This window comes from Solanum stenotomum, chromosome 12, assembly GCF_019186545.1.
Source record: "Solanum stenotomum isolate F172 chromosome 12, ASM1918654v1, whole genome shotgun sequence".
NCBI classification, from domain to species: Eukaryota; Viridiplantae; Streptophyta; class Magnoliopsida; order Solanales; family Solanaceae; genus Solanum; species Solanum stenotomum.
Window position 1 is genome coordinate 24,879,632 of NC_064293.1, and position 23,922 is coordinate 24,903,553.

The 23,922-nt window shown below is 30.5% G+C and overlaps 2 protein-coding genes and 1 long non-coding RNA gene across 3 annotated transcripts in view; 2 read left to right on the forward strand and 1 right to left on the reverse strand.

Moving 5' to 3' along the window:
- LOC125849216 (uncharacterized) overlaps positions 1 to 23,922 on the reverse strand; it is a 683,098-nt gene that overhangs the window by 621,400 nt on the left and 37,776 nt on the right. The window lies entirely within an intron of this gene.
- Positions 3,614 to 4,471, forward strand: LOC125847245 (uncharacterized). The gene has a single exon (XM_049526907.1). It carries the CDS (start codon positions 3,614 to 3,616, stop codon positions 4,469 to 4,471), a length of 858 nt encoding a protein of 285 aa, XP_049382864.1.
- LOC125849221 (uncharacterized) lies at positions 21,043 to 21,792 on the forward strand. Its single transcript, XR_007444597.1, has 3 exons — positions 21,043 to 21,152; positions 21,467 to 21,527; positions 21,659 to 21,792. It is a non-coding gene; the product is annotated as an uncharacterized LOC125849221 (long non-coding RNA).

A 23,922-nucleotide genomic window follows, 5' to 3' on the forward strand; every position in this document is an offset into this window, starting at 1 on the left:
GTTAATCGGGAAACATGATCTGAAGATTGTTGGTCGAAATTAAAGACTGCAGCAAAAGAACCATTTTTCTTCTCTCTTCTCTCACGTTGAAAGCTCTCTCAAAAACCTCTCTTATGTCCTAATGTCTTTCAAAGACAATACTAATTGAGCAATTGAATTATTCTCTCAAGACCATCCTCTATTTATAGAGTTGCGTTTTTCCTTATAAAGCCAAAACCAATTCCAAATAGGATTAATATTCCAATCATTTTCCTAATAGAATTGAAAACCAAATAAAGAGAATAATTTCAATTCTTTTTCAAATAAGATTAGGCCATGGGCCTTTGGCTAGAATATAGGCCATAGCCTAACAATATTTTCATAGATTCTCCTTATAGCTCTATTTTCTACTGGGTACATATCAGCCGAGACATACTCAACTCAATCAATGCTTCTACTTGGTGCAGATCATCCGAAACAAATATTGTAATAGTCTTTACATTGTTGGGCCCGGGCTAACCTTACTAGTAATAAAATAAGACGTGCAAAATAAAGAAGAAAAAATAAATTAAAAAATAAAAGGAAAAATCTTCCTACAAAATAGTCCTAATCTCTTTAGATTTTCTTGCTAAAACTAATACCAAATCTCATAAAATTTTATCTCCTATTTTAAATCTAACTAAAAACAAAACAATCCTATTTCATAACAATTAGATATACTTATACATATTCTACTCATAATAACATGAAAAATACAGATACATGCGGAAAAAAAAGGAAAAGAAAAAGAAATACGGACGTTTCATGATTCAAATTTATAAATGTCCAGCTCTTAACTTTATTTTATTTTGTCTGAATGATTTTATGCGCTTATACATATTTTTTAATTAATGGACATACATTAATAAAATCAGTCAATTTTAAATATGATTATAATAAATCAAAGAAGAGTGGTAATATGTTTTTTTTAAATTCATAATAATAATATATCCAAAAATCTAATTTAAAATTAGTTTAAGTCATATATAGTCAATAAAGCGACTGTGCTAGAACCACGGGGCTCGAGGGGTGCCTAATACCTTCCCCTCGATCAACAGAATTCCTTACCCAAATTTCTAGTTGAAAGACCAATAAAATAAAGAGTCAAATTTCCTTTTGATTAGGAATTTAAATAAGATGACTTGAAACACCAAAACTCAATTCCAAGTGGCGACTCTGAATAATAAAATAATTTATTTTCAAAATGTCACTTTAATTGGAAAAACTCTTTTTCAAAACATAATTTTGAGGAAAAATAGGGGTGTGACAAGCCACCACAAAAAATAAGGTTTTTGCTAGGGTTTAGCCGGCAGCGGGTTTTCATTACTATATTTTTTATCCAAACACTTCAAAACTGTTTAAAAGTTAATTTGACTTAAAAGTAGTTAAAATAAACTAATCAAATGGGCACTTAGATTACTGCTTGTAAAATTTGTTTTTCCTATTCCTTACAAAATATTATTTTTAGAGAAAAATAATTTTTTAAAATACTTTGACCAATTAAATATGAAAAGTAAAAAAGATATTTTACATCGTACAAAACTAGTTCAAAAATAGTCATTTCCTTAATATAAAAGAACCAAATAATTCACATTTAAAAATAAAAATTAAAAAAAAAAAAAAAGACGAGTCATCATTTATTTCTCAAGCGAGTGGTGCAATTAATTTTTATTCAAAGAAGTTTTATTACTTATTCTCCTTTTTAATAAGAGTGTGTATTTTAGTATTGGGGAACTTTATGCTAGGTAGCCTTTCCATTGAACACCTAGGAGCTTAGCACATAGAATAAATGATCGACTTTCCTATTCTACAATAATGCTAAGAGGATGCTAGCTTCTTCTATTATGATTTTATGGAATTACTAACTAATCTAACATGAGTAATTTTTTTATTAATAATATAAATAACTTTAGTTGGATCTTTATTTATTATTACTATTTCATGTGAAAGGTGGGTATTGGACCTGGGCAACCTTTTCTTAAGTTCCCGACATTACTCATTAGTAAGTTTTTTGGAGCCCCACTTTAATCCTACATTAGTTCTTATAAAATAGCTATGTATTTATGTAAATATTAATTATGAAAATTTAGTTATTTATCTTATAATTGTTCCATTTTCTATCTTACATAACATAATATATAATTCTTTATAATTTATACATACATTAATTATAAGTGTTTTTAAATTTTACATTATCAAAAAAATCATACTAAATAAGTACTACTTAATTAGGTCTAGTAAATATCCCTAATATTTTAAATTAAAATCTTTGATTTAATTGTCCAAAATCTTTACATATTTTATTGTTATTTACCAAGTACTACGTTTGATTATTTCTTTCTCCATATTTTTATCCATAAATTACCTTTGATTTAATGTTAATATTAGATCGTTAGTGTTATTAGAAAAAAATATTATTATTATTAAAAGGATTAAAAATATCATAAATAATAATTACAAATTTTAGTAATTGGGCCCGTGCAGAGCACGAGCTTCCCTTTTCAAATCAACTTATTTTTCTCAAATTTAAGGAAAATGACTTTCTTTCAAAAATTAAGGAAAACATTTTCCAAAACTCTCCTTCAACTTCAAATTAATCTTTTTTTCTTACCACATCCCGTACCTCGACCCTTCCCATCAAAAAAAAAAAATTTTAAAAATTGAATTTTTTTCACCCTCTACACCCAAATCAGCCCCAACAAAAAAAATATATATATTAGTTTAAATTTTAAAAAAAAAATTAATTTTTTTTACCCCACCCAACCCCTAACACCTCTAACCCCTCTCCCCGGCAAAACAATTAAAATTTTGTTTTTGAATTTTCTTTTCAAATTTAAATTATCATTTTCTTACCCCACCCCTATCCCAACCCCCTACTAGACCCCCCTCAACCAACCTTCCCCCATCCAAAATAAAAATAAAAATAATTAAAGTTTGTTTTTAAAATATAAAAATATTTTTAAATTTAAAAAGAAATTAGTTTTTTACGTGACACTATTTGAACCCCAATACCAGCCCCCTCCCACCTTCCAAAAAAAAAGAAATTAAGTTTTGTTTTTAAATAAATAAATAAATTAAATTACAGTTTAAAAGTTAGGTTCTGTTGAAATTTGGTAGAATCTTTTTACTTTTTCTTTTTAGTCTAAAAATATTTTATAGTATTTAATTTCATTTCAAGTCTAGGGTTTACATTAATTGCAAAATATTTAGTTTTATTTTAGTTTAGTATCTATAAGGATTCTCATTTAATAAGGATTCTCCTTAATTATTTATAAATAGGGATGTACTCTTCTATTTGAATCAATGCAAGAATCAATACAAAGAGTTATCATCCATTCTCTCTTTAACTTCTCTTTCTAGTTTCTTCTATTCTATAACAGTGGTATCAGAGCCTTACATTGATCTTAATGGATCTGTGAGTTCGTTGAAGAAGAACTTTCAACCACTTTTAATTCATATCTATTTTCAACTCACTTTTAACCCGAGCTTTTATTTTTAACACAGGGCCAATTTTAACCCGTGCTTTTATTTTTAACGCAGGGCTACTTTTAACCAATTTTTAATCTATATTATTTTAAATCTTATTTTTCAAACCATGACAAGCAATGCTCTTTCTTTCAATGCCCCACAAACCTTCAATGGTGAAAATTATCAAATTTGGGCAGTTAAGATGAAGTCTTATCTTGAGGCTTATGATTTGTGGGAAGTTGTAATGGAAGACAAACCCATACAACAACTCACTAATAAATCTTCTGATGTTGAAATCAAACTTCACTCAGAAGAGAAGATAAAAAAACACAAAGCCAAAATTGTAATTCAAAACTCAGTTGCAGATTCAATCTTTTCTAAAATCATTGCATGTGAAACAACAAAAGAAGCTTGGGAAAAACTTGAGAAGGAGTATCGAGGAAGTGAACGAGGCAGACAAAATCAAATTTTGAATTTGAAAAGAGATTTTGAATCTCTTAGGATGCAAGAGGGTGATACTATCACTAATTATTCTGACAGGATTTCCTTGATTGTCAACAGAATCAGGTTGCTTGGTGAGGATTTTAAAGATAATAGAATAGTTAAAAAGATTCTTGTAACTATTCCTGAGAGATTTGAGTCTAAAATCTCTGCTTTGGAAGAGTCTAAAGATCTTTCTACCATCTCTCTTGTTGAATTGATAAGTGCTCTTCAAGCACAAGAACAAAGAAGAGCTTTCAGACAAGATAAAATTGTTGAAGGTATCTTTTATGCAAACTATCAAAAAAGAAAAGTTGATTACCCTCCTTGCAAATATTGCAAAAAGAAATCACATTTGGAAAAATTCTGTTGGTGGAGATCTGATGCAGTATGCAGAAGTTGCAAACAAACAGGTCATGTTACAAAAGTGTGCAAGTTCAAAGACACTCAAGATAAATCACAAGCATTACTAGTAGAAGAAGAATGTGAGGATGAATTCTATTAGAAATATTTTTGAAGAATAATTAAGTGTTCAAACTCAAGCTAGATATACCAACTTGAGTTTGAGGGGGAATGTTGAAATTTGGTAGAATGTTTTTACTTTTTCTTTTTAGTCTAAAAATATTTTATAGCATTTAATTTCCTTTCAAGTCTAGGGTTTACATTAATTGCAAAATATTTAGTTTTATTTTAGTTTAGTATCTATAAGGATTCTCCTTAATTATTTATAAATAGGAATGTACTCTTCTATTTGAATCAATGCAAGAATCAATACAAAGAGTTATCATCCATTCTCTCTTTAATTTCTCTTTCTAGTTTCTTCCATTCTATAACACGATTTGGGTATGATCGGGTCTTGATTCACAAGTTGGGGTCGAATCTCGATTTGAAAGTCGAATCTTGGGTTGCAGTCGGGTCCCGATACAAAAGTTGGTTCTCGCATAGGGTGTGGGTTGTTAGGGTCGGGGCATGATTAATTTGGAAGTCGGATATTGATTCGAGTGTCGGAGTTGAATTTTCTGAATTTATCGATCGTGTTCAAGTTAGGGTGTCGTGGTCAGGTCTTGGATCGGATATTCAATTTCAGCTCGAATGTGTGGTTTCAAGTTGTTAGCCAGGGTCCTGGGTCAGATCTCAGTGTCATATTTTTGATCGATCATCAGGGTTGTGTCCTATATCGATTACATAAGGTTGGTTTCCGGATAAGAAATTATTTTTCGAAAAAGTATTTTCTACTCTCTAGTAAAAACTAAAATATATTTTCTGAAAAATATTTTTCATACACCAATCAAACACTAAAAAATATTTTCTACTCACCAACTAAACATGAGAAAATAAATCAAAAATTCACTTATTTTCTAGAAAAACGTTTTCTAGAAAAATATTTTCCACAAAAAATCATTCTCCTTCGTACCAAACACACGCATGGAGAATACTAGTTTTCAAAGCTAAAACAGTTTTTAACGCAAAAAGGAAACATAATTTATGTCTCCACCGGTTGCATTTGAGTGCTTATTATATATTAATCCTATAGTATATTAAAATTGGTGCCATGACAACACGCAATCTTTATATTATCAATTCCCATTTTGCAAGTAGAGTCGTCACTTTAATTATTTTATTTTTTTAATATGAGAAATGATTATACATAACAAATGTTATTACAAAAATATTGGTAAATATTTTTTTATTTTGCAAAATGAAAGTTGTGCCTCCTTTTTGCGTAAGTTCAATTCTTTGCATTTTTTTGCTTTATATAATCATCACGATTTTCTTGCTTCTCCAAAATTTAATGTATGTTTTAGTTAGGTATTGCGCTTCGAGTATTAGTAATTTCTTTTATCAAAGCATAATCTAATTTATTTGACTTTTTCCCTTTTTAGTCAATTCCAGAAAAAAATATTTTTTATTTGATAAATATTTAATTATACTATCAATATTTTACTCGTGTTGAGTCCCATCTATTTGACAAAAACAATAAAGATATACTCTTTTATTTAAAAATGTATTTATCTTAAGAATAATTTTAAAACATTGCAAAGTATTCTCATATTTCTTAAATTTCGTGTCCAATCAAATTATACCTACAAATTAAAATGGAGAGAGTAAATAATTTACTAACCTCTCTTTAAATTGCATATCGATTTCACACATATAAAGCACAAAGTTACTTAAATATCTAATAATCTTTTCAACTGCTAGGGAGATCGATAAATAGGATGAAAAAATTCCATTTATTTCTATGCAAATCACCTTTGCCCCAAAGTAAGCCATTCAAGTCTTTTCCAAGGAACACAGTCCAAAATCTTAGATAATTTGGTATCTATAACATTGATGTTTATGTATTTTAATATTAAAATGCATATATTAATGTGTATAAACTGACAAAAAGGTACCCATCTTTCTTAGGTAACTCATGTAAAATATTGACTAATGTCATGAACCTATCACTAATTATGAACCAACCCCACATACTATAGTAATATTATTCCATCTTTGCTATCTTATCTATAAAGAATTTTGCACCTAAATATAAATTGTGGTGTTTCATCTCTGTGTAAAAGAATGATAAATATGAGAAGTTTGACAAATTATTATAGTATGTAGTGAGAGGTTAATGTACCGAAAGAAATAAGTTGAGAGAAAGAAAAATATTTTAAGCTTCAATTTATTTACTATTTAAAGGAGATAAATTTTATATTAAAGGAGAGCTAAGTGTCAAAAATACATTCAAACTTCTTCTTTTTTAATTTCATATCTAAACTATTGAGAGTTTAAGAACCACACATAGCCAATCACTCATTAATTTGAGAAACATATCTCAAAGTTGATTGGACGAAATATGTGTATACAACTCATTAAGGTGAGTCTGGTCCCAAATTTTTGTCTATTTTTTTCAACACATTTTTTTTAAAAAATAAGTGTCACAAACAAACCTAAACTATTTTTTTAAGTTTCATACATAAACTATTGGAAGGGTGAGAAATAAATTTATACTACCAATCATTAATTAGTTTGAGAAACACACTTTAGTGTTGATTGAAACTTGAATTTTCGTCCATGTGCCTTTTTTGTTGACACTTTTTTAAAAACAAACCATATTTACAATTGATTTTTAAAGAGTGAAGTAATGTATTTCAATTTATATTTCACTACTAGAAAGAAGCTATTTTCCAACTACAATTACCGATTACAAATGCATAGTCGGTATGTTAGATTTTTTTTCGACTACTGTAATCGGGAAATTAAGATTTATATTTTTCTAATTTTTAATAATTTTACTCGATCATGATTTCGACTATTAAAGTCATAAAGTTTTGTGAAGTCAAAATAATAATTGATCAGTTACCGATTACAATAGTCGGAAACTTATTTAAATAATTTTTAAAATATTATTAAATGGAGACCACTGTAGTCGGCCCTTTAACAATATTTTTTTAGTTTAAATTAATTTTATTTTCTGACTAATGTAATAGAGTAGTTATTATTTTAAAATGGCTTATCTTTTAGGAAATTGACTGCTCAATTTATATTCTTTTATTAGAAAAAAATCTTTTTTATTAAATCAGTTTGGGTTCTTAGCAGAGGTTACTGCCGTCTTAGAGAGCTGGGCCTTTGAATTAAAAGTGACATTAATGTGTCAAAATAAAGGGGCGGTGACATAAGTCTTAATTATTGAGTGTAGGTGACAATTATGTGATTAATGATTAAGGATTGTGGAGTTGCCCTCAAATTTATAAGTTGACAGTTTGGTCCATTGAATTAAATGAGGGGTAAAAGGGTAAATGACTAAAACCTAATTTAACCAATTTTGGTGGAAATCAAAATTGGAGGGAAACCACCAGCTGTACCAAAAGGGGGGAAATAAAACATCCCCCCCTCTTCTTCTTCTCGTACATTGTTGGTCTTAGCTGTTAGTCCTTCTTGAGCTCTTTTCATCTCCTTGAATCAGATTTAGCTAATCTAATTAGTGGACCAGATTACGTTCTGTATCAATTGGAATTACTTCATAAGTGATTGGGTTCACACACCATTGTTTTGGTAAGTAAAATTAACAGTTCTTTGAAATCATTCATTATCATCTGGGTAGCCGCAATTTTTTTAATAATTTGTATTCGCGTTTGCAACAGATGGCTATATATGTTGCAACATATGACTTATACATTTTGTCACAACATGTGATTTATGTTTCGCAACAGAATAGTTATATGTAGCAACATATGACTTACTGTCGCGCCCCTTTTTCCTCAAAACGGTTTTTTGGTGCATGACCTAACAACTCTTTTGGACTTTTGATTGAAATTGAAGAGTCGCCACCTAATGAATTAAGGCGCGTTAGGGCACCTATCTAACCTAGCTAAATCTAACTAAGGTCAACGAACCAGAGATCAGGGTAAGGGTTCAAGTTACCTCAAGGGGAAGGTGTTAGGCATCCCTCGAGGTCCACAAATGTGGGCCCCGATCGTGTCTCATGCATTTTATGTGGGGGTTACAAGTAGCAATTAAGGTCACTTCATTATTTGGTTATTTATTAAACATGATTACTAGGTGATAACTAATATTAAACAATTAAGATCGACTCATTAATTTATTTAATTAATTAAGCATGCAAAACTATGTGATAACGTAATATTAAACAATTAAAGGCACTTTAGTTATTTTAATTAATTAATTAAGCATGCGGGACTATATGATATAACAACAATAAATAAACATTTAAACAATTAATAAAGAGAGGAGCAAGGAGACAAAAATTACACAANGATTTATGTTTCGCAACAGAATAGTTATATGTAGCAACATATGACTTACTGTCGCACCCCTTTTTCCTCAAAACGGTTTTTTGGTGCACGACCTAACAACTCTTTTGGGCTTTTGATTGAAATTGAAGAGTCGTCACCTAACGAATTAAGGCGCGTTAGGGCACCTATCTAGCCTAACTAAATCTAACTAAGGTCAACGAACCAGAGATCAGGGTAAGGGTTCAAGTTACCTCAAGGGGAAGGTGTTAGGCATCCCTCGAGGTCCACAAATGTGGATCCCGGTCGTGTCTCATGCATTTTATGTGGGGGTTACAAGTAGCAATTAAGGTCACTTCATTATTTGGTTATTTATTAAACATGATTACTAGGTGATAACTAATATTAAACAATTAAGATCGACTCATTAATTTATTTAATTAATTAAGCATGCAAAACTATGTGATAACGTAATATTAAACAATTAAAGACACTTTAGTTATTTTAATTAATTAATTAAGCATGCGGGACTATATGATATAACAACAATAAATAAACATTTAAACAATTAATAAAGAGAGGAGCAAGGAGACAAAAATTACACAACCACATAGGATAAACAAATTTTATTTTTTATTGAACTACCCCAAATAAATATAATTATTATTAACATATAAAGGGAGAAGGAAAGGGAGACTCTGAAGGACTTTGTGGATCAGCAGTCGACTTTTCTTTATTTCGGTCGGTTACTCGTAGGGACAGACAAAACCAAGGTTTGTCATTAAGACCGAGTCGATGTCATCATCTCCATGGGGCCTAAACTACCCCTACCCCACCACCGCATGTTTTTCCTCTAAAAGGTGTCTAGCGTCCCCACGTAAGGTCCAAGAGGCATTAAACTACTATTAGGAAGGGTTTAGATTGAAATAAATAAAGGCTTCTGATTAGGCCCACCTAGACATCAAGTCAAACAAATAGGACGAACATCTAGCACGTAAGTCGAAAGTTGGCCTCTAGATTTTATTTATCATGCTAGCAAACACAAGTAAAATGAAGGTTGCATGCTAAGTGTGTGAACATACAAAACCTATATTATAACAATATTGTTAATATTAGAGGGGCAGAAAGATACAACATGTTGCAAAAGTTATTTAATTATTAGCACAAATTGATCAATAACAAGGGCAGACATAATTAAACAGGGACAACTTTAATTGGTAATTACTCAACTGGACAGATTAAAGTATGCAAAAGATTATTATTATTATTATTATTATTATTATTATTATTATTATTATTATTATTATTATTATTTTAAAAGTGGCAAGACAGTGGTCAAATACAAAAAAAAATAAAACTAGAACAGTAGCACATGGTATTATTATCAGTGCAGAAATCACTTTAAGTGGCTGTGCAAATACAGAAAATAATTAATTTCGGGCATGATTTAATTAGGTCAGCAGATTTAAAATAGCAGATTTTAAAGATACGCAGAATATAATTATTAGTTAATTTTAGGTGATTAGCAAATAGAACACAAAAATGCAAGAAATATATATTTATTTATTTATTTTTACAAAGCATGTAGCAGATCGGAATGAGTTATTAGCATTTTCAGTACCAAAACAGATCAGAACCTAATTGATTTGGGCCAGATTCAATCTAGGAAGCAGACTATAATTTTAAAACAGAATTTTACCCTTTTTATTTATTAATATGCTGATCAACATCTCAACTTATTAATTATGTCCTATAGACATGATTTCTAAGTGTGAATATGCTGAAAACATTATCAAACCCATAAGCATGATATTTATTTCATTTAAACAAATTGTTAACCATGTATGCATGATATTTATTTAATATGTAACAAAGGTTGAACTTATATGCATGATTTCTAAGCCCAAAACATATTGAAAATTATTTAGATCCTAGAGGCATGCTTTCTTTCTTTATCTCACTATGCTTATATTTTAAACAAATGTCATTAATAAGTGAACGGAATATATTCAAGACAAATTCATTTTCAATTATTTAACATGATGAATGAATGACTTTAACAAGTTGTTCTATTGATGTTATTAGTTAGATCCTATAGGCATAATTTTAAGTGAATATGCTGGAATTTATTAATGAAGCCTATATTAACAAATAACAAATATGACAAATTAGCACAAAAGTTCAGATTTTAATCCTTTTAAATCTATTAACATGCTAAAAAGGTTTGTTAAGCACATGAAACTGAGATCTGGATATACTATAGTTATCAAACTCTTATTAATTCAAGTTAATTAATTAAGAGATTATCAATTGTTATTATGCGACATACTTAAAGCTCGCTCATTACGAATTTTGTTGATTTAAAACTATACAATCACAACTAAACAGTTGTTTTTAAGTTGGATTATTTAAGAAATTCCGACATAATTAATATATATGTAGCAATCACACATAACAAAATAAATAAACTAAACAAAAAAAATGAAAATAGACAATTAGCACGTATATCCCCCTCTCCTTAGACGATCCCCAAGTTATATCACATATATAGAGTTAGAGTTTACAAATTATTACAAAATAATAAAAAGATTAAATAATAAACAAAACATCAATTAACTCGATTCGTCTATTTTCCTCCCATGGCGACTCTTCATGTCTTGAACCTTTAAGTTCAAACCATGTTAAAGAAAGCAACAATACAACCCAAGTAACATACAACACATGTAATAACAATTATTTTTTATGAACTCAAGCAGAATAGGACATACGTATTACTTCAAGCCACATATTGCACATATATAATCATACACATAAAAAGGGGAGAAGAGAGCTAACCCAAATGCTTCCTTTATTTATTTCAAACATACAATATTCATAATAGATGATGCAAGGGAAATTTAAACTAATGGAAAAGAGAGCTAACCGATTATGCAGATTTATTACTCAGCAATGAAGACCAAACTAATTCCGACACTAGACTCGAACACAACAAAACCAAATAGAGAGGCTCTTAGAATGTTCACCCAATTTTAAATCTTTAGAGTAGAGAGTATTTTATGCTCTTGTTAGAACGTGTAAACGTGAGTGAGAAGTGAGTAGTGTGTGTCAAGTGTGAAAGAGTCGTTTTTCTTTTGATTGCTATAGGTGTAGAACCGGTGGTCAATAAATGAAAAGGGGGGTCTCTTTATATACTAGGGAGAGGGCGCATATTAAAGGAAAGGGATAAATTAAATATTTTTTCCTTATTTCAAAGGAGCCAAATCAGATTTTAAATTATTTTTTTTACCATATATAAACAAGTAAGAAATCTGTCAACTAAAGGTAAAAGGAATCAATCGAAGTTGTTATTTTTATCAAGTTCAAATTCACGGGCAGCCATGATTTTACAATTAATAACATTGAATCAACAAAATATTTATCAAACTGGTAAAGGAATTTTTTTTTTCCAAAAGTCAACAAGTAAGAATTAGTTTAAATTCTAATTATACTAAGAGAAAATAATTAAGGGCAGTCACCATATTAATATTACGAATTGACATAAATTAATAAATATCTAAGGAAAGGCATAAAATTTGGGACCAATTTACATGCTTTACTAATTAATCTTAAGACTTGTCATATGCAAACAAAATAACAATTTAAACAAATTCTAAATACCACATTGAATAAATTATGGGGCAAGTCACGAATTATGCAATCTAATTTTAACGTTTTGAAGCTGGACCGAATTTTAGCTAGGAAAACAATCAATTGTGGGCATCAACTATCATTCCAAATCATCATCTTAAATCAAGAACCAACAATCCCAATAATATTAGCAATCCAACATATATTAACAACTATAGAGAAACAGGTCGCATAGAGATATATTGACACTCTAAAACAAAATGAATAATATTTTAGCAACACACAAAATAAGAAAATTTGCAGAACAATGAATAAGATCAGGAAATAACAGAGAATAATTAATTTGAGACCGAAATGGTTTTCACATACACAGAGCATGCATAGTCAACTTGTAAATGAAAAGGAGAACAAAGTTGCCAAAATATGAGGGAATAATTTTAAAGAAAATGTACCCAGATCCGTCTTTTGACCTGCTTGAAACTTTCGGAAACTTTGTCAGAGCTCGCTTGTTCGCTGGCCGGAGCAGCATTTACCGGGGTCGGAGCTGGCTTTCGCTGTTTGCTGGTGGCTTGCTGTTCTCGGTCGCAGCTACTGGAGGAGCTCTCGCCGGAGCTCGATGTTATTGTTGCTTGCCGTCTGGAGCTGCTGCCAGCGATGGAGGCTCGCTGGTGGTCCTCGCCGGCGGCTGGTCAGATGAGGGAAAAGGGAGACAGAGAAGCAGATATGAGGAGAGGGGAAGGAGAGAAAGAAAAAGGCTGGAGGGAGAAGCGATGGAGGCTAGTGGCTGCCGGCCTTGCCGGTGGTTGTTTCGCCGAAAAAATGGAGAGAACGAAAGAGGAAGAGAAGAGGGAGGTGGCGGCTAGAGAGGGAGAGAGGAGAGAAAAAAAATTATGTTAGGGTTGGTCTTCTTAGGTTAAAAATAGGAAGGTTAGGTAGATTGATCTTAACCGTTGATCGATTGCGAGATGAGAGGCTGAGATTACAATAAAAGAAATCGACGATTAGGATTAAAGATAGGGTCTTAGATCAGATTTTAAATTGGTTGTGTTTGGAATGGCTAAAATTGAAATAAAAAGATGGCTATAATTGGAATAAGATTGGAATTGAGGTGGCTAAAATTGAAAGAAATTAGAAAAGAATAGGCCACAATTTAAACAATTTTGAGGAAAATTAAAGAAATGCTATCCAATTAAAGGACTACACATATTATAACATTTTTTATAATAAAAATCACTTAAACTTTAATAAAATAATTATTTTGAGTTTTTACTAGTAATTTTAGAAATATTTTAATAATATTTACGATAATTTTACAAAGCATGCATACTTAAAATGTATAATTTTAGACAAAATCGACTAAAATTTTAAACTCGAAATATATTTTAAAATACGTATTTAATCGAATATCATTTCCAAAAAGGGTCAAAGGTCGGTCAAAATTGGGTGTCAACAGCTGCCCCTTGGTTGCTTAGGAATGAATGATGAATTGTCGGACAACCAGCGTTGGCTTAGTAGCCTATTTTGTCCGACCGACAAGAGATGTCAGTGGGATCAATTGAAATGACATAGTTGGAGGGTGGTACGACCGAGACTTTGGTATTAAGCCGCCTACATATCTCTGATTGTACGAGAATCAGGTCGTGTGTAGTTCTAGACTCTGGAGCAAACGAAACTCCTAAGAATTAAAAGAGCGGTACGGTATTCAAACGGGAACAATATCGACTTGAATGGATAAGGCATGACAGAGAGATTTTTAGTTTAAGAGCGAAGGATCCGATGAAGAGGAGGTAATATGAGTAGCCAAGGATTAAATGGAAAAACGGTAATAAGAGTAGCAAGGAGTTTGATAGGGTTTTTGTTGCGATAGATGTAAGCACGATAATTGTAGCCAAGAGGGAGATGTCTTATCTGCAAAATGTTAGTCTCTGCAAATCTGTAACTTGTAATATGACTAAATAAAGTGATTAGAGCAAATATATATCAGATAAATGGTAAATGTAAACATGATGCAATTTCCTATATCGACAATGATGTTTACCATAAGACTATGAAAATAATGTCTTAGGCTATGATGTCTAGGGCCATGATACGCAAAAATTATATCCTCAGGTCATGAAAATATTGTCTGCGGGCCATGAAAAATGATGCCTTTAGACTATGACACCTTTGTATCCTGATAAGCAGAAAGTAAATCCTTAGGCCATGATATGACGTCCGCAGGCCATGAAAAATGATGCCTTTAGACCATGACGCCTTAGGAATATGAGTAATGAGTAAAGAAAGTGTATCTGTAATTCGGGCATCTGTTGATACTTGTAGCTTGATTGGAATTTATTCGGGCACGTGCAATTCTCCGGCGCAATGCAATCTTGGGTACAATGCAATCTTCGGACACAATGCAAATCGGGCACATGCAGTCTTCGGGCACAATGCGAATCGAGCACAATGCGATCTCAGGTACAATACAATCTCGCGCACATGCAATGATGTAATTCTTGGGCACATGCAATATCGGGCATAATGCAATCTCGGGCTCAATGCAAATCTCGGGCATAATGCAATCTCGGGCTCATGCAATTCTTGGGCACATGTAATATCGGACATAATGCAATCTCGGGCTTAATGCAATCTCAGGCACATGCAAATGATGTAATTCTCGGGCACATGCAATTCAGGCTTAATGCAATCTCGGGCACAATGCAATCTCAGGCTCATGCAATTCTCGGGCACATGTAATATCGGGCACAATGCAATCTCGGGTATAATGCAATCTCGGGCACAATGCAATCTCGGGCACATGCAAATGATGTAATTCTCGAGAACATGCAATTCGGGCTGAATGCAATCTCGGGCACAATGCAATCTCGGGCATATGCAATGATGTAATTCTCGGGCACATGCAATATCGGGCATAATGCAAATGATATAATTCTCGGGCACATGCAATTCGGGCTCAATGCCGTCATCGGGCACAATGCAATCTTTGGGCTCATGCAATATTGGGCACATGTAATTCTCAGGCATAATGCAGTCTCGGGCACATGCAATCTCGGGCTTAAATGCGATCTCGGACACAATGTAATATCGGGCACAATGCAGTATCGGGCACAAATGTAATCTCCGGGCATAATATAGTTTTCAGACTCATGCGCTAAATTATTTGAGGGCATAAACCTTCGCCCTTTAGATAGATTGAGTGTCATTTGTTGACGAATTCAAAATATTATAGCTTTGACCCTTCATCCTATTGTAAGGAGTAGGTGCAGTTGGAAAGTTGATTTGTCGGGCTTGATGATTTGGTCCTTCATCATGTCGAAAGGATAATATGTCATTTGACTGGCGATTGTCGAGCTCAAAATAACTNTTGAGGGCATAAACCTTCGCCCTTTAGATAGATTGAGTTTCATTTGTTGACGAATTCAGAATATTATAGCTTTGACCCTTCGTCCTATTGTAAGGAGTAGGTGCAGTTGGAAAGTTGATTTGTCGGGCTTGATGATTTGGTCCTTCATCATGTCGAAAGGATAATATGTCATTTGACTGGCGATTGTCGAGCTCAAAATAACTTGATCCTTCATCATGTCGGAAGGATAGAATGCCGTTTGACTGGCAATTTTCGAGCTCTGAATAATGTGGTTTGATCATTCTTCCTATCGGAAGGACGGAATGCCATTGATTAGCGATTTGTCGGGCTCAATATGATGGTACACTGATCTTTCAAGCGATGTTGGAGCTGCTTCTAGTATAGATACCTGTATTTTCTGCATTCAAAGAAAAATAGTTAAAATGGAAGGTTGATCTGTATCCCTAGTTCGGCACAGTATGCTCCTCTGATGTCTGATAGAATGTCCTTTGAAGCGTTGTCAAAAATTTTGAGGTCCCCTCAAAATTTTTGCCCCAGTGTAGAACTTCTGCTATTCTGATTTTTGTTGTAGATTGTAGCTTGATTGCTTTGAATTTTTGAGACCCTCTCAAAAGTTCAGCCCCAATCTGATTTGCGCGAAGAAATATTTTTGAAAGAATTTTTGAGACCCGCTCAAAATTCTGTCCCAATTACTGATTTGCAAGAAGAAATCTTTTTTTTTATTCTTTGAAGGAATTTTTGAGTTCCTCTCAAAAATTCTTTTCCAGTATCATCACTTGCAAGAAAATGTCCTTCTGAAGGAATTTTTGAGACCCTCTCAAAAATTCTGCCCCAGTTACACAGTTAAAAGGGGAAAATGGAATTTTTATTATGATAAGACCGAACTCCAAAGGAGCGCCTACGTATCCCCTCTTAAACGGGAATCAGGTTTGATGTAGTTCCGAATATAGAGAGCATAAAACAGAGCATTCTTAACCAATACTGAAAATGACAGATTCTGACTAACTTTATTGCCCATATGCTAATATGGGTACCTGAATGTAGAAAACATAATCTTAAATGGCTCAAGGCTCTTATTGGAAACTGCTTCCAAATGAGCTTCGACATGCTCATTGTTGGGATTCCGTTGGCGCGAAGTTGTCCAAGCATATGATCTTGTATCAATAAATTGTTGAATCTTGTCTTTCAGATCATGACATTCTTCTATGGTATGTCCTTTCATCCCTGAGTGATAAGCGCAAACCTTAGCGGGTTCAATTCACCTTGCACGTATATTCATCTTTATTTCACTGATAGGAGCAATGTGACCAGCAATCCTCAACTTTTCATAGAACTGATCTACAGGCTCAGTCAAATGAGTGTAAATTTTGATGGGCCTCTTCTCCACATTGAATAGATTTTTGCGAATATGTTTTTAAGTGAGAGTTTTGACATTGTGAACAGGATAAGTAGGCTTTTGATATGGTAGATGAGGCTTTTGGGATGAACGTATTTGATATGGAGGAATTTGAAATGGTATAAGTGGCGCACAATACCAAGGGACTTGGTGTAGAGCTGTTTGATATCACTACAACAAATGTGGTATTTAGCTACGAAATTATTAGGTACGATACTAAATTTGTCACTAATTATTCACTTTTTGTGACAAAAATTGTATTTTGTGTTAAATGTATGAGAAAAATACTTTTAGTGACGAAACACACAATTTCGTAGTAAAATTTTGTCCATTTAAGTTTCCCACCAAAAAAAAAATTGGCGCCATTTATTAAGTACTATTAGTGACGCATTCTAAGTTATAAACGACAACTTATTTTGTCACTAATACTACACCCAATTTGTGACAAATTATTATTTGTCTTAGATGAGTTATAATTTTGGACACGAAGAAATTTTGTCCCTAAAAATATGTTATTGCAATAGTGACAAATTAAAATTCGTAGTCAAATGTCATAAGCTTTAGACACAAAATTTCATACTTGATTGCTATCTAAATTTTTGTCACTAATAATATAATCAATTAGTGACAAACATTTTCTTGTCTCTAATCAACTTGTGACTTAGTGAAAACATAGTTTTGTTACAAAATATGCAATATTTAAATAAAAAAAAATTAAAATTTGCAGCTAAATAATTTAATTATTTTCTAATTTTATTTTTAGCAAAGTATATAATAATCTTTGATTAGGCTTATTATTTACAATTGTAAGTAGCAACTAGCAATATTTTTGTAAAGCGTTTTCTATAGGTAACAACAAAAGAAAACTATAGAATGATATAATGATAAAGTCGAACTATTCCTTAAGTAAATTTAAGTGACAGTGCTAACATAAGATCTAATGTGAGTGGGATTGTGATATCACAGAGAGCAATTATACAAAGATAACATCGACTGTAAGTCAATTTTGCAAAAGTTTTAAATATTTTATGGATATTTAACTAATTATTTTCTATAATGACTAAAAATAAGTTCAATTTCGGAGGTCTCAAGAACCCCAACTATTTGATTTCAATAAAATTATGATGTTTGAATTTAGAGACATATCTAAATATTAAGATGTGTATTTAGATCTAGATGTATAAATCTAATTATGCATCTCAAAATTGAGATGTTGTTTTAAAATTTGAATACTAAATAATTAAGATTATTATTAATATATGAATATGTAAAATTTATCTTTATTTAAGATAATAATAATAAATTTAATAAAATGTGAAATTAATCTAATACTATCAATAATATATATTTTTCCAAAAAAAAAATTAATCGCAGTTAGTGGTGATGATGGCTACTTGTCATGGTTGTGGGTGTAGAGACTCTATTTTGACCAAAGATATTTTAAATTAATTAATCAATTCTTTTTCTTTTAACTTGGTTTCTTGAATTTCAAACATAATGAAATAACTATTAATAAATGTCATTTTATTAATTTAAAAACTACTTTATTTATTAAAAAATAAGTATTTTAAACGAGTATGTTTTTTATATTTTCAAATTAAAGCCAACTGTGCTTTAATTATGATCAGGACCCTATTATATTATTAATAATTACTTTATTTTGCTAAATCAAAAGGATTTCATTATTAAATTAATTAAATGATTATCTCAATTTTAATACATATTGCCTTTGTTTCATAAATATCTTTAATTATAAATAATTGAGTAGATTTGATTTTTACTCAATAATTGGTCACAATTGCAACGCGAATCGGTTATGTTTGAAATAATAATGGCTATAACTTAAAGATGATTGATTAATTTTTAAATTTAATTTGGGTCATTTTCACTCTTAAAGATCAATTTTTTATCTTAGCTTTTTTCAACGGTCAAGTTTAGTAATGACCCTAAGATGGACTGATTTTGATAATTTTTCCCTTCTAAAAAAATTCTCTAAAATGATCTCAGTAGTAATGGGTGATCTTGATTTTTCAACCCCGCTTAATATTATTTTTTTAAGAAAAAATTATTTTAGAAAATTCTAACTTTTGCCCATAAGACAAATGATTAAGATATTTTAAGACACTAAACCTTCTCAATTGACATGAAGTTCTACCTATCAGAAAAAAATAAAACTCATGTATGATATCCATCAGACATGGGTTCTAACTTTTTTTTCCGTAAGACATTCAATCAAGACATTTTAAAATAATAATTTTCTTAATTCAAACTTTGATCAAGGTAAATTTATTTTTTGATTTTTAAAAATACTATTATACAACATATCAAATTAATTGAATATGATTCGATAATTTTAAATTTTTATTTTGATATTTTGCCGTATGCATGAAACATTGGCAACCATAGTTGGTTCAACTTTGATTTATTTATAGTCATTTAATAGAGAATTATGACTTCTACTTTTAAAAAAAATACGAAAAAAATATATCATATTAACACCTTACAATCTTATATGTGTAGAAATATATGTTAAAAAGAAATTACAAGCAACTTTTTTTGTTAATCAATAATTTTGGTATTAGTTTCAATATCAAAAATTTGTAGTCAAAAGTTAAACATCTACACATTTAATTTTTTACTAACATTAGCTTGTATGATATAATACTATAATCTTTTATGTAACTACACATTTCGGTATATTTATAAATACCTAATACTAAAAAAAACTTAAAATGCATATATATATATCATAATAGTGCAATCACAGTATTAAAATTTCATACTTGATATCTAATGTATCATGTGCACCATAATATTGTGCGTAAACTCATTTCATTGGGCTACAAATGATAGATTATATCACTTTGCCAAATCCAAAATTTCATCTTATTCTAGAGGTCTAGTTCGGTGCTACATGTCAGCTGGTGTGGTACGCCAAATCAAATAAAAGAGAAAATAAGATCATGTCACATATCAAAATGACATAGCATTAAATTCGATGACAATGAAAATATACAACCGCAATTGACATGTTTCGATAATTAAATATCACCATGTCATTTGAACCTGATAATTTTTCATCTTATAATTATAAATAGGAGGTCAAAATTAAGAAAAGTCATTAGAATTTCAAAAAAAAAAACTCATCGATCAAAAATTACAAATTTCCTATAAGTTGCAAGCATTCAAATATTTGTGTACATATTATATATACTTGAAAATAAAGGATAAGGATAAATTAAATATCAAAACATTCAAGATCAAATTCACTTGTTTGTGGGAAAACTTGTTTAAGGCGGTCATCAAAGTACTTATGAGAAATCAAATTCAAATCAAAATATATATCAAATCCAACATAAATTTAAGATCAAACTAAAAATGCTTGGATTGATTTTGAAAATGAAAAACTAGAAGATTTATACAAATTGTAACACTCATAATATTTTTATGTCTTAATTATTATTTCTTTCTACACAAATTTTATTGTTTGTAGCCATAAATTATGGGTAATATAATAAATATAAAGTGTGAAAATAAAATGAAACCAACACATTTCCCTGCATGACTACTAAGTGTCTTTATATTATGATAAATACTTAATTTTCTAACCAACTTTTTTTTTATATTTATAATTCCGTTTGTTCTAATTTATTTTCCATACTCCTTTTTTAGTTTTTTTTTTAAAAAATGATTTCTCTTCCCTTATTTTGGTAACTCTTTCATTCTAATTTTTCACATGACATATTTAAAATTAGAAGATTAAAAACTATTTTTTACACATTCCGCATATTTTTAATTTAAGATTACACGATTCAAAAATCTTATTTACTTTCTTAAATTTTCTGTCAAGTCAAAATCAAATAAATTAAATTACTTTCTTAAATTTTATGTCAAATAAAAATCAGATAAAGGTATTTACCAAAATCAAATGAAGAAATTAAAAGAGAGTATTCATTTCCAAATTTGTAGGAAAAAAACACACGTAATTCTCTCATTTCCTTTTCCTTCTCCACAAACCTCTCTTTTAGTTATTAGCCACATCCACTCCTTATCTCCCCACGTAATACTTCTCTCCCATTATCTTTATTTTTATTGAATTTTCAATGTTTTATCATGAGATGCATACTCCTTAAATAATATGAAAATATGCAACTCTCTTTTACTTTCTGCTATACCTCACTTGAATTTTCAGTGAGTTTCTTAATTTATTTTAATTTATGAACTTTGTCTCCCTTCACGCTAGTGTATTTTTAAAAAATATAGTATGATAATTTAAACGAGTTACTTGTGTTTAGCCTATGAATTTGTTCAGCGTTAGAAATTTTTAGAAACTTTAAAAAATATATGATTCTTGATTTTTTTTTTAATTTGCAGACAAAGCTCAAGGTCTATATCCTTAGAAAAGAAGGATTGGCAATTTTACTGTGGAATTTGAGTGAGTATCTTTCCTATTTATTTCTCATTCTAATAGCAACTTTACAATTAAAATTTTATAATATATCATGTTTAAATCAAAATAGCAGTGAGTACACATTAAAATTATATTTTTTTTTCCTTTTCACACAGGTACATTGCAAAATTGAATGAAGGGTAAAGTTATTAGATAAGTTGGCTACATTAGCATATAAGGAGTAACATTTTTATTTTCTTATTGACGACTAACATTATGTACTTCCATTAGGATCATATAAGAATATTTTAATGAGATTATTTCAATATTATTTTAATTCTAAAATATATATATGATCATGAGAGACACTTTTTGTTATTATGTTAAATGTTTTATTTTATTGTGTTGAGTTTATATTATTATATGATATCTGCTAAGTTTAAAAAATAAATTTAATATTTGTCATGCTGTTAATTTAATAAATTTTCATTTTACATATTATGACTTTAGACTTTTCCTAGTAAATTTTTTATATTGATGAATTAATTAATCTTCTAAAATATGAGAAAATTTGTCACCATTTATAAATTATCAAATTAACGAGAAACTAGTGAATTATTACCATTTACAAATTTGAACATCATCAAATGTTTGTTGTTTTTAATGCTATGATAACGGATGAATTTTATGATTATTTGAGATATTTTTATTTATTTATTTTTCAATTTATGTATTCTAATTTAAAAAATAATATCAATACGAAATAATTAAATGTCATCAAATGTTTGTGAGCATCAAAAGATTATTTCATCAAAGGTAACTTTTAGCAACAGCTAAATCAAACTTTTCAAGACAAATATTTCTCTCACAAATAAATTATTTCGTCATAAGTCGACTACATTTAGTGACACAATATATTGTCACTAATCATGATAATTTATAGTGACAATTATATCTTGTCAGTAAAAACTATATGTTTCGTGACACGGTGATAAATTTAACTACGAAATTGTTAACCTTTTTATAATGATAATTTTGTCCCTAATTTATATATTTTAGGACGAAATAATTTTTTGTATATAAAAAACAGTCATTAGTGACAAATTTACATTTGTTCAACTACGAAATAATATAACTTTAGAGACAATTGATGTCGTCACTGACTGAACTAAATAAATAGTGACGATGTAATTTTGTCAGTGAAAATAACCTTTTTAGTGACAAAATCATACTATTAACTACAAAAAATTTACACTTTTTATGACAAATAAATTCGTCACAAATATCGACACATTTGGGGACGATTTTTCTTTTTGTAGTTAATATAACTTTTTAGTGACGATGCACTAAATCGTCTTTGTAAACTTTTAGTGACGCACATTTAGTGACGACTGACTGACGAATTTTTTTTTGTCACACAAGATCTTTGGTGACGAAATATGATTTATAAGTGACGAAATCATTTGTCTTTGATAGTCAAATTTGTTGTAGTGTATTGAGGACCTTGTAAGGAAGGACTCGGCAGACTCGGAGTAAGATATGGAGGTCTGGAACCATAAACATGATGTTGAGGAGGATATGGGTAATTTGAAATGTGAGTGTTCTTTAGAGGCATTTGAATGGAGCTTGGTTAATTTTGAGAAGTGGGGTAAGTTGGTTGGAGGATGAGAAATAAGGTGAGTGAGTGGAGGGTTATCTTGGAGAGTGACTTGACTTGTGACAGGCGACTTATCTATGTTTGTCTCCAAAGTGGGATTGACAGAGAGTAACATCTTGGCCTACCCGCGCATATCAGCCACTTCTTCTTCTAATTCCTTTGTTTTCTTTTTCAGGCTTGAGACCAACTCGTCTGAAGGATCCTTCTTTTCAATAGTCTTACTCATAACCTTCTCATTAGTCACTTTTCTCTTCCCTTTGTGGTTCTCATTTGGAAGAGAAGGAAGAGCTTCCTTTGATCGCGTATGGTAAAACATTGTCATCAGATCAACCATTGGGGAAGGGTAAAAAATAAAAGTAAAAACAAAGGAAAACCCAAGTTAGAGTGTTGCATTAATTGAGATAGCAAGCACACTGCTTTAAGAAAAACACCCTAAATGCAAGGATCCTCATTGAGCCAGAGGTAAGCCTAAGACGACATATAAGTAATGCACAATAATGAATTCAAGCCTTATTTGCCAATTGGAATTTAGAGAAATAAAAGCGATCTTTATTTATTGTAAAATTCGAACAATACATCATAATTGAAAAACGAAAAACTGAAATAAACTTAGGAAAAAAGGGGTAACAATGGAAAAGTCATCCTAAATTCTGAAAATCTTGAAGATATCGGTTCCAAGAGCTTGGCGCCAATTGACTTCTTGTATAGGGAATGACTTCATTCTTGATATTCAACACGTTGCGTGCCCATATGTTTTCCCTTTCATCAGTGAGCCTATAGTAT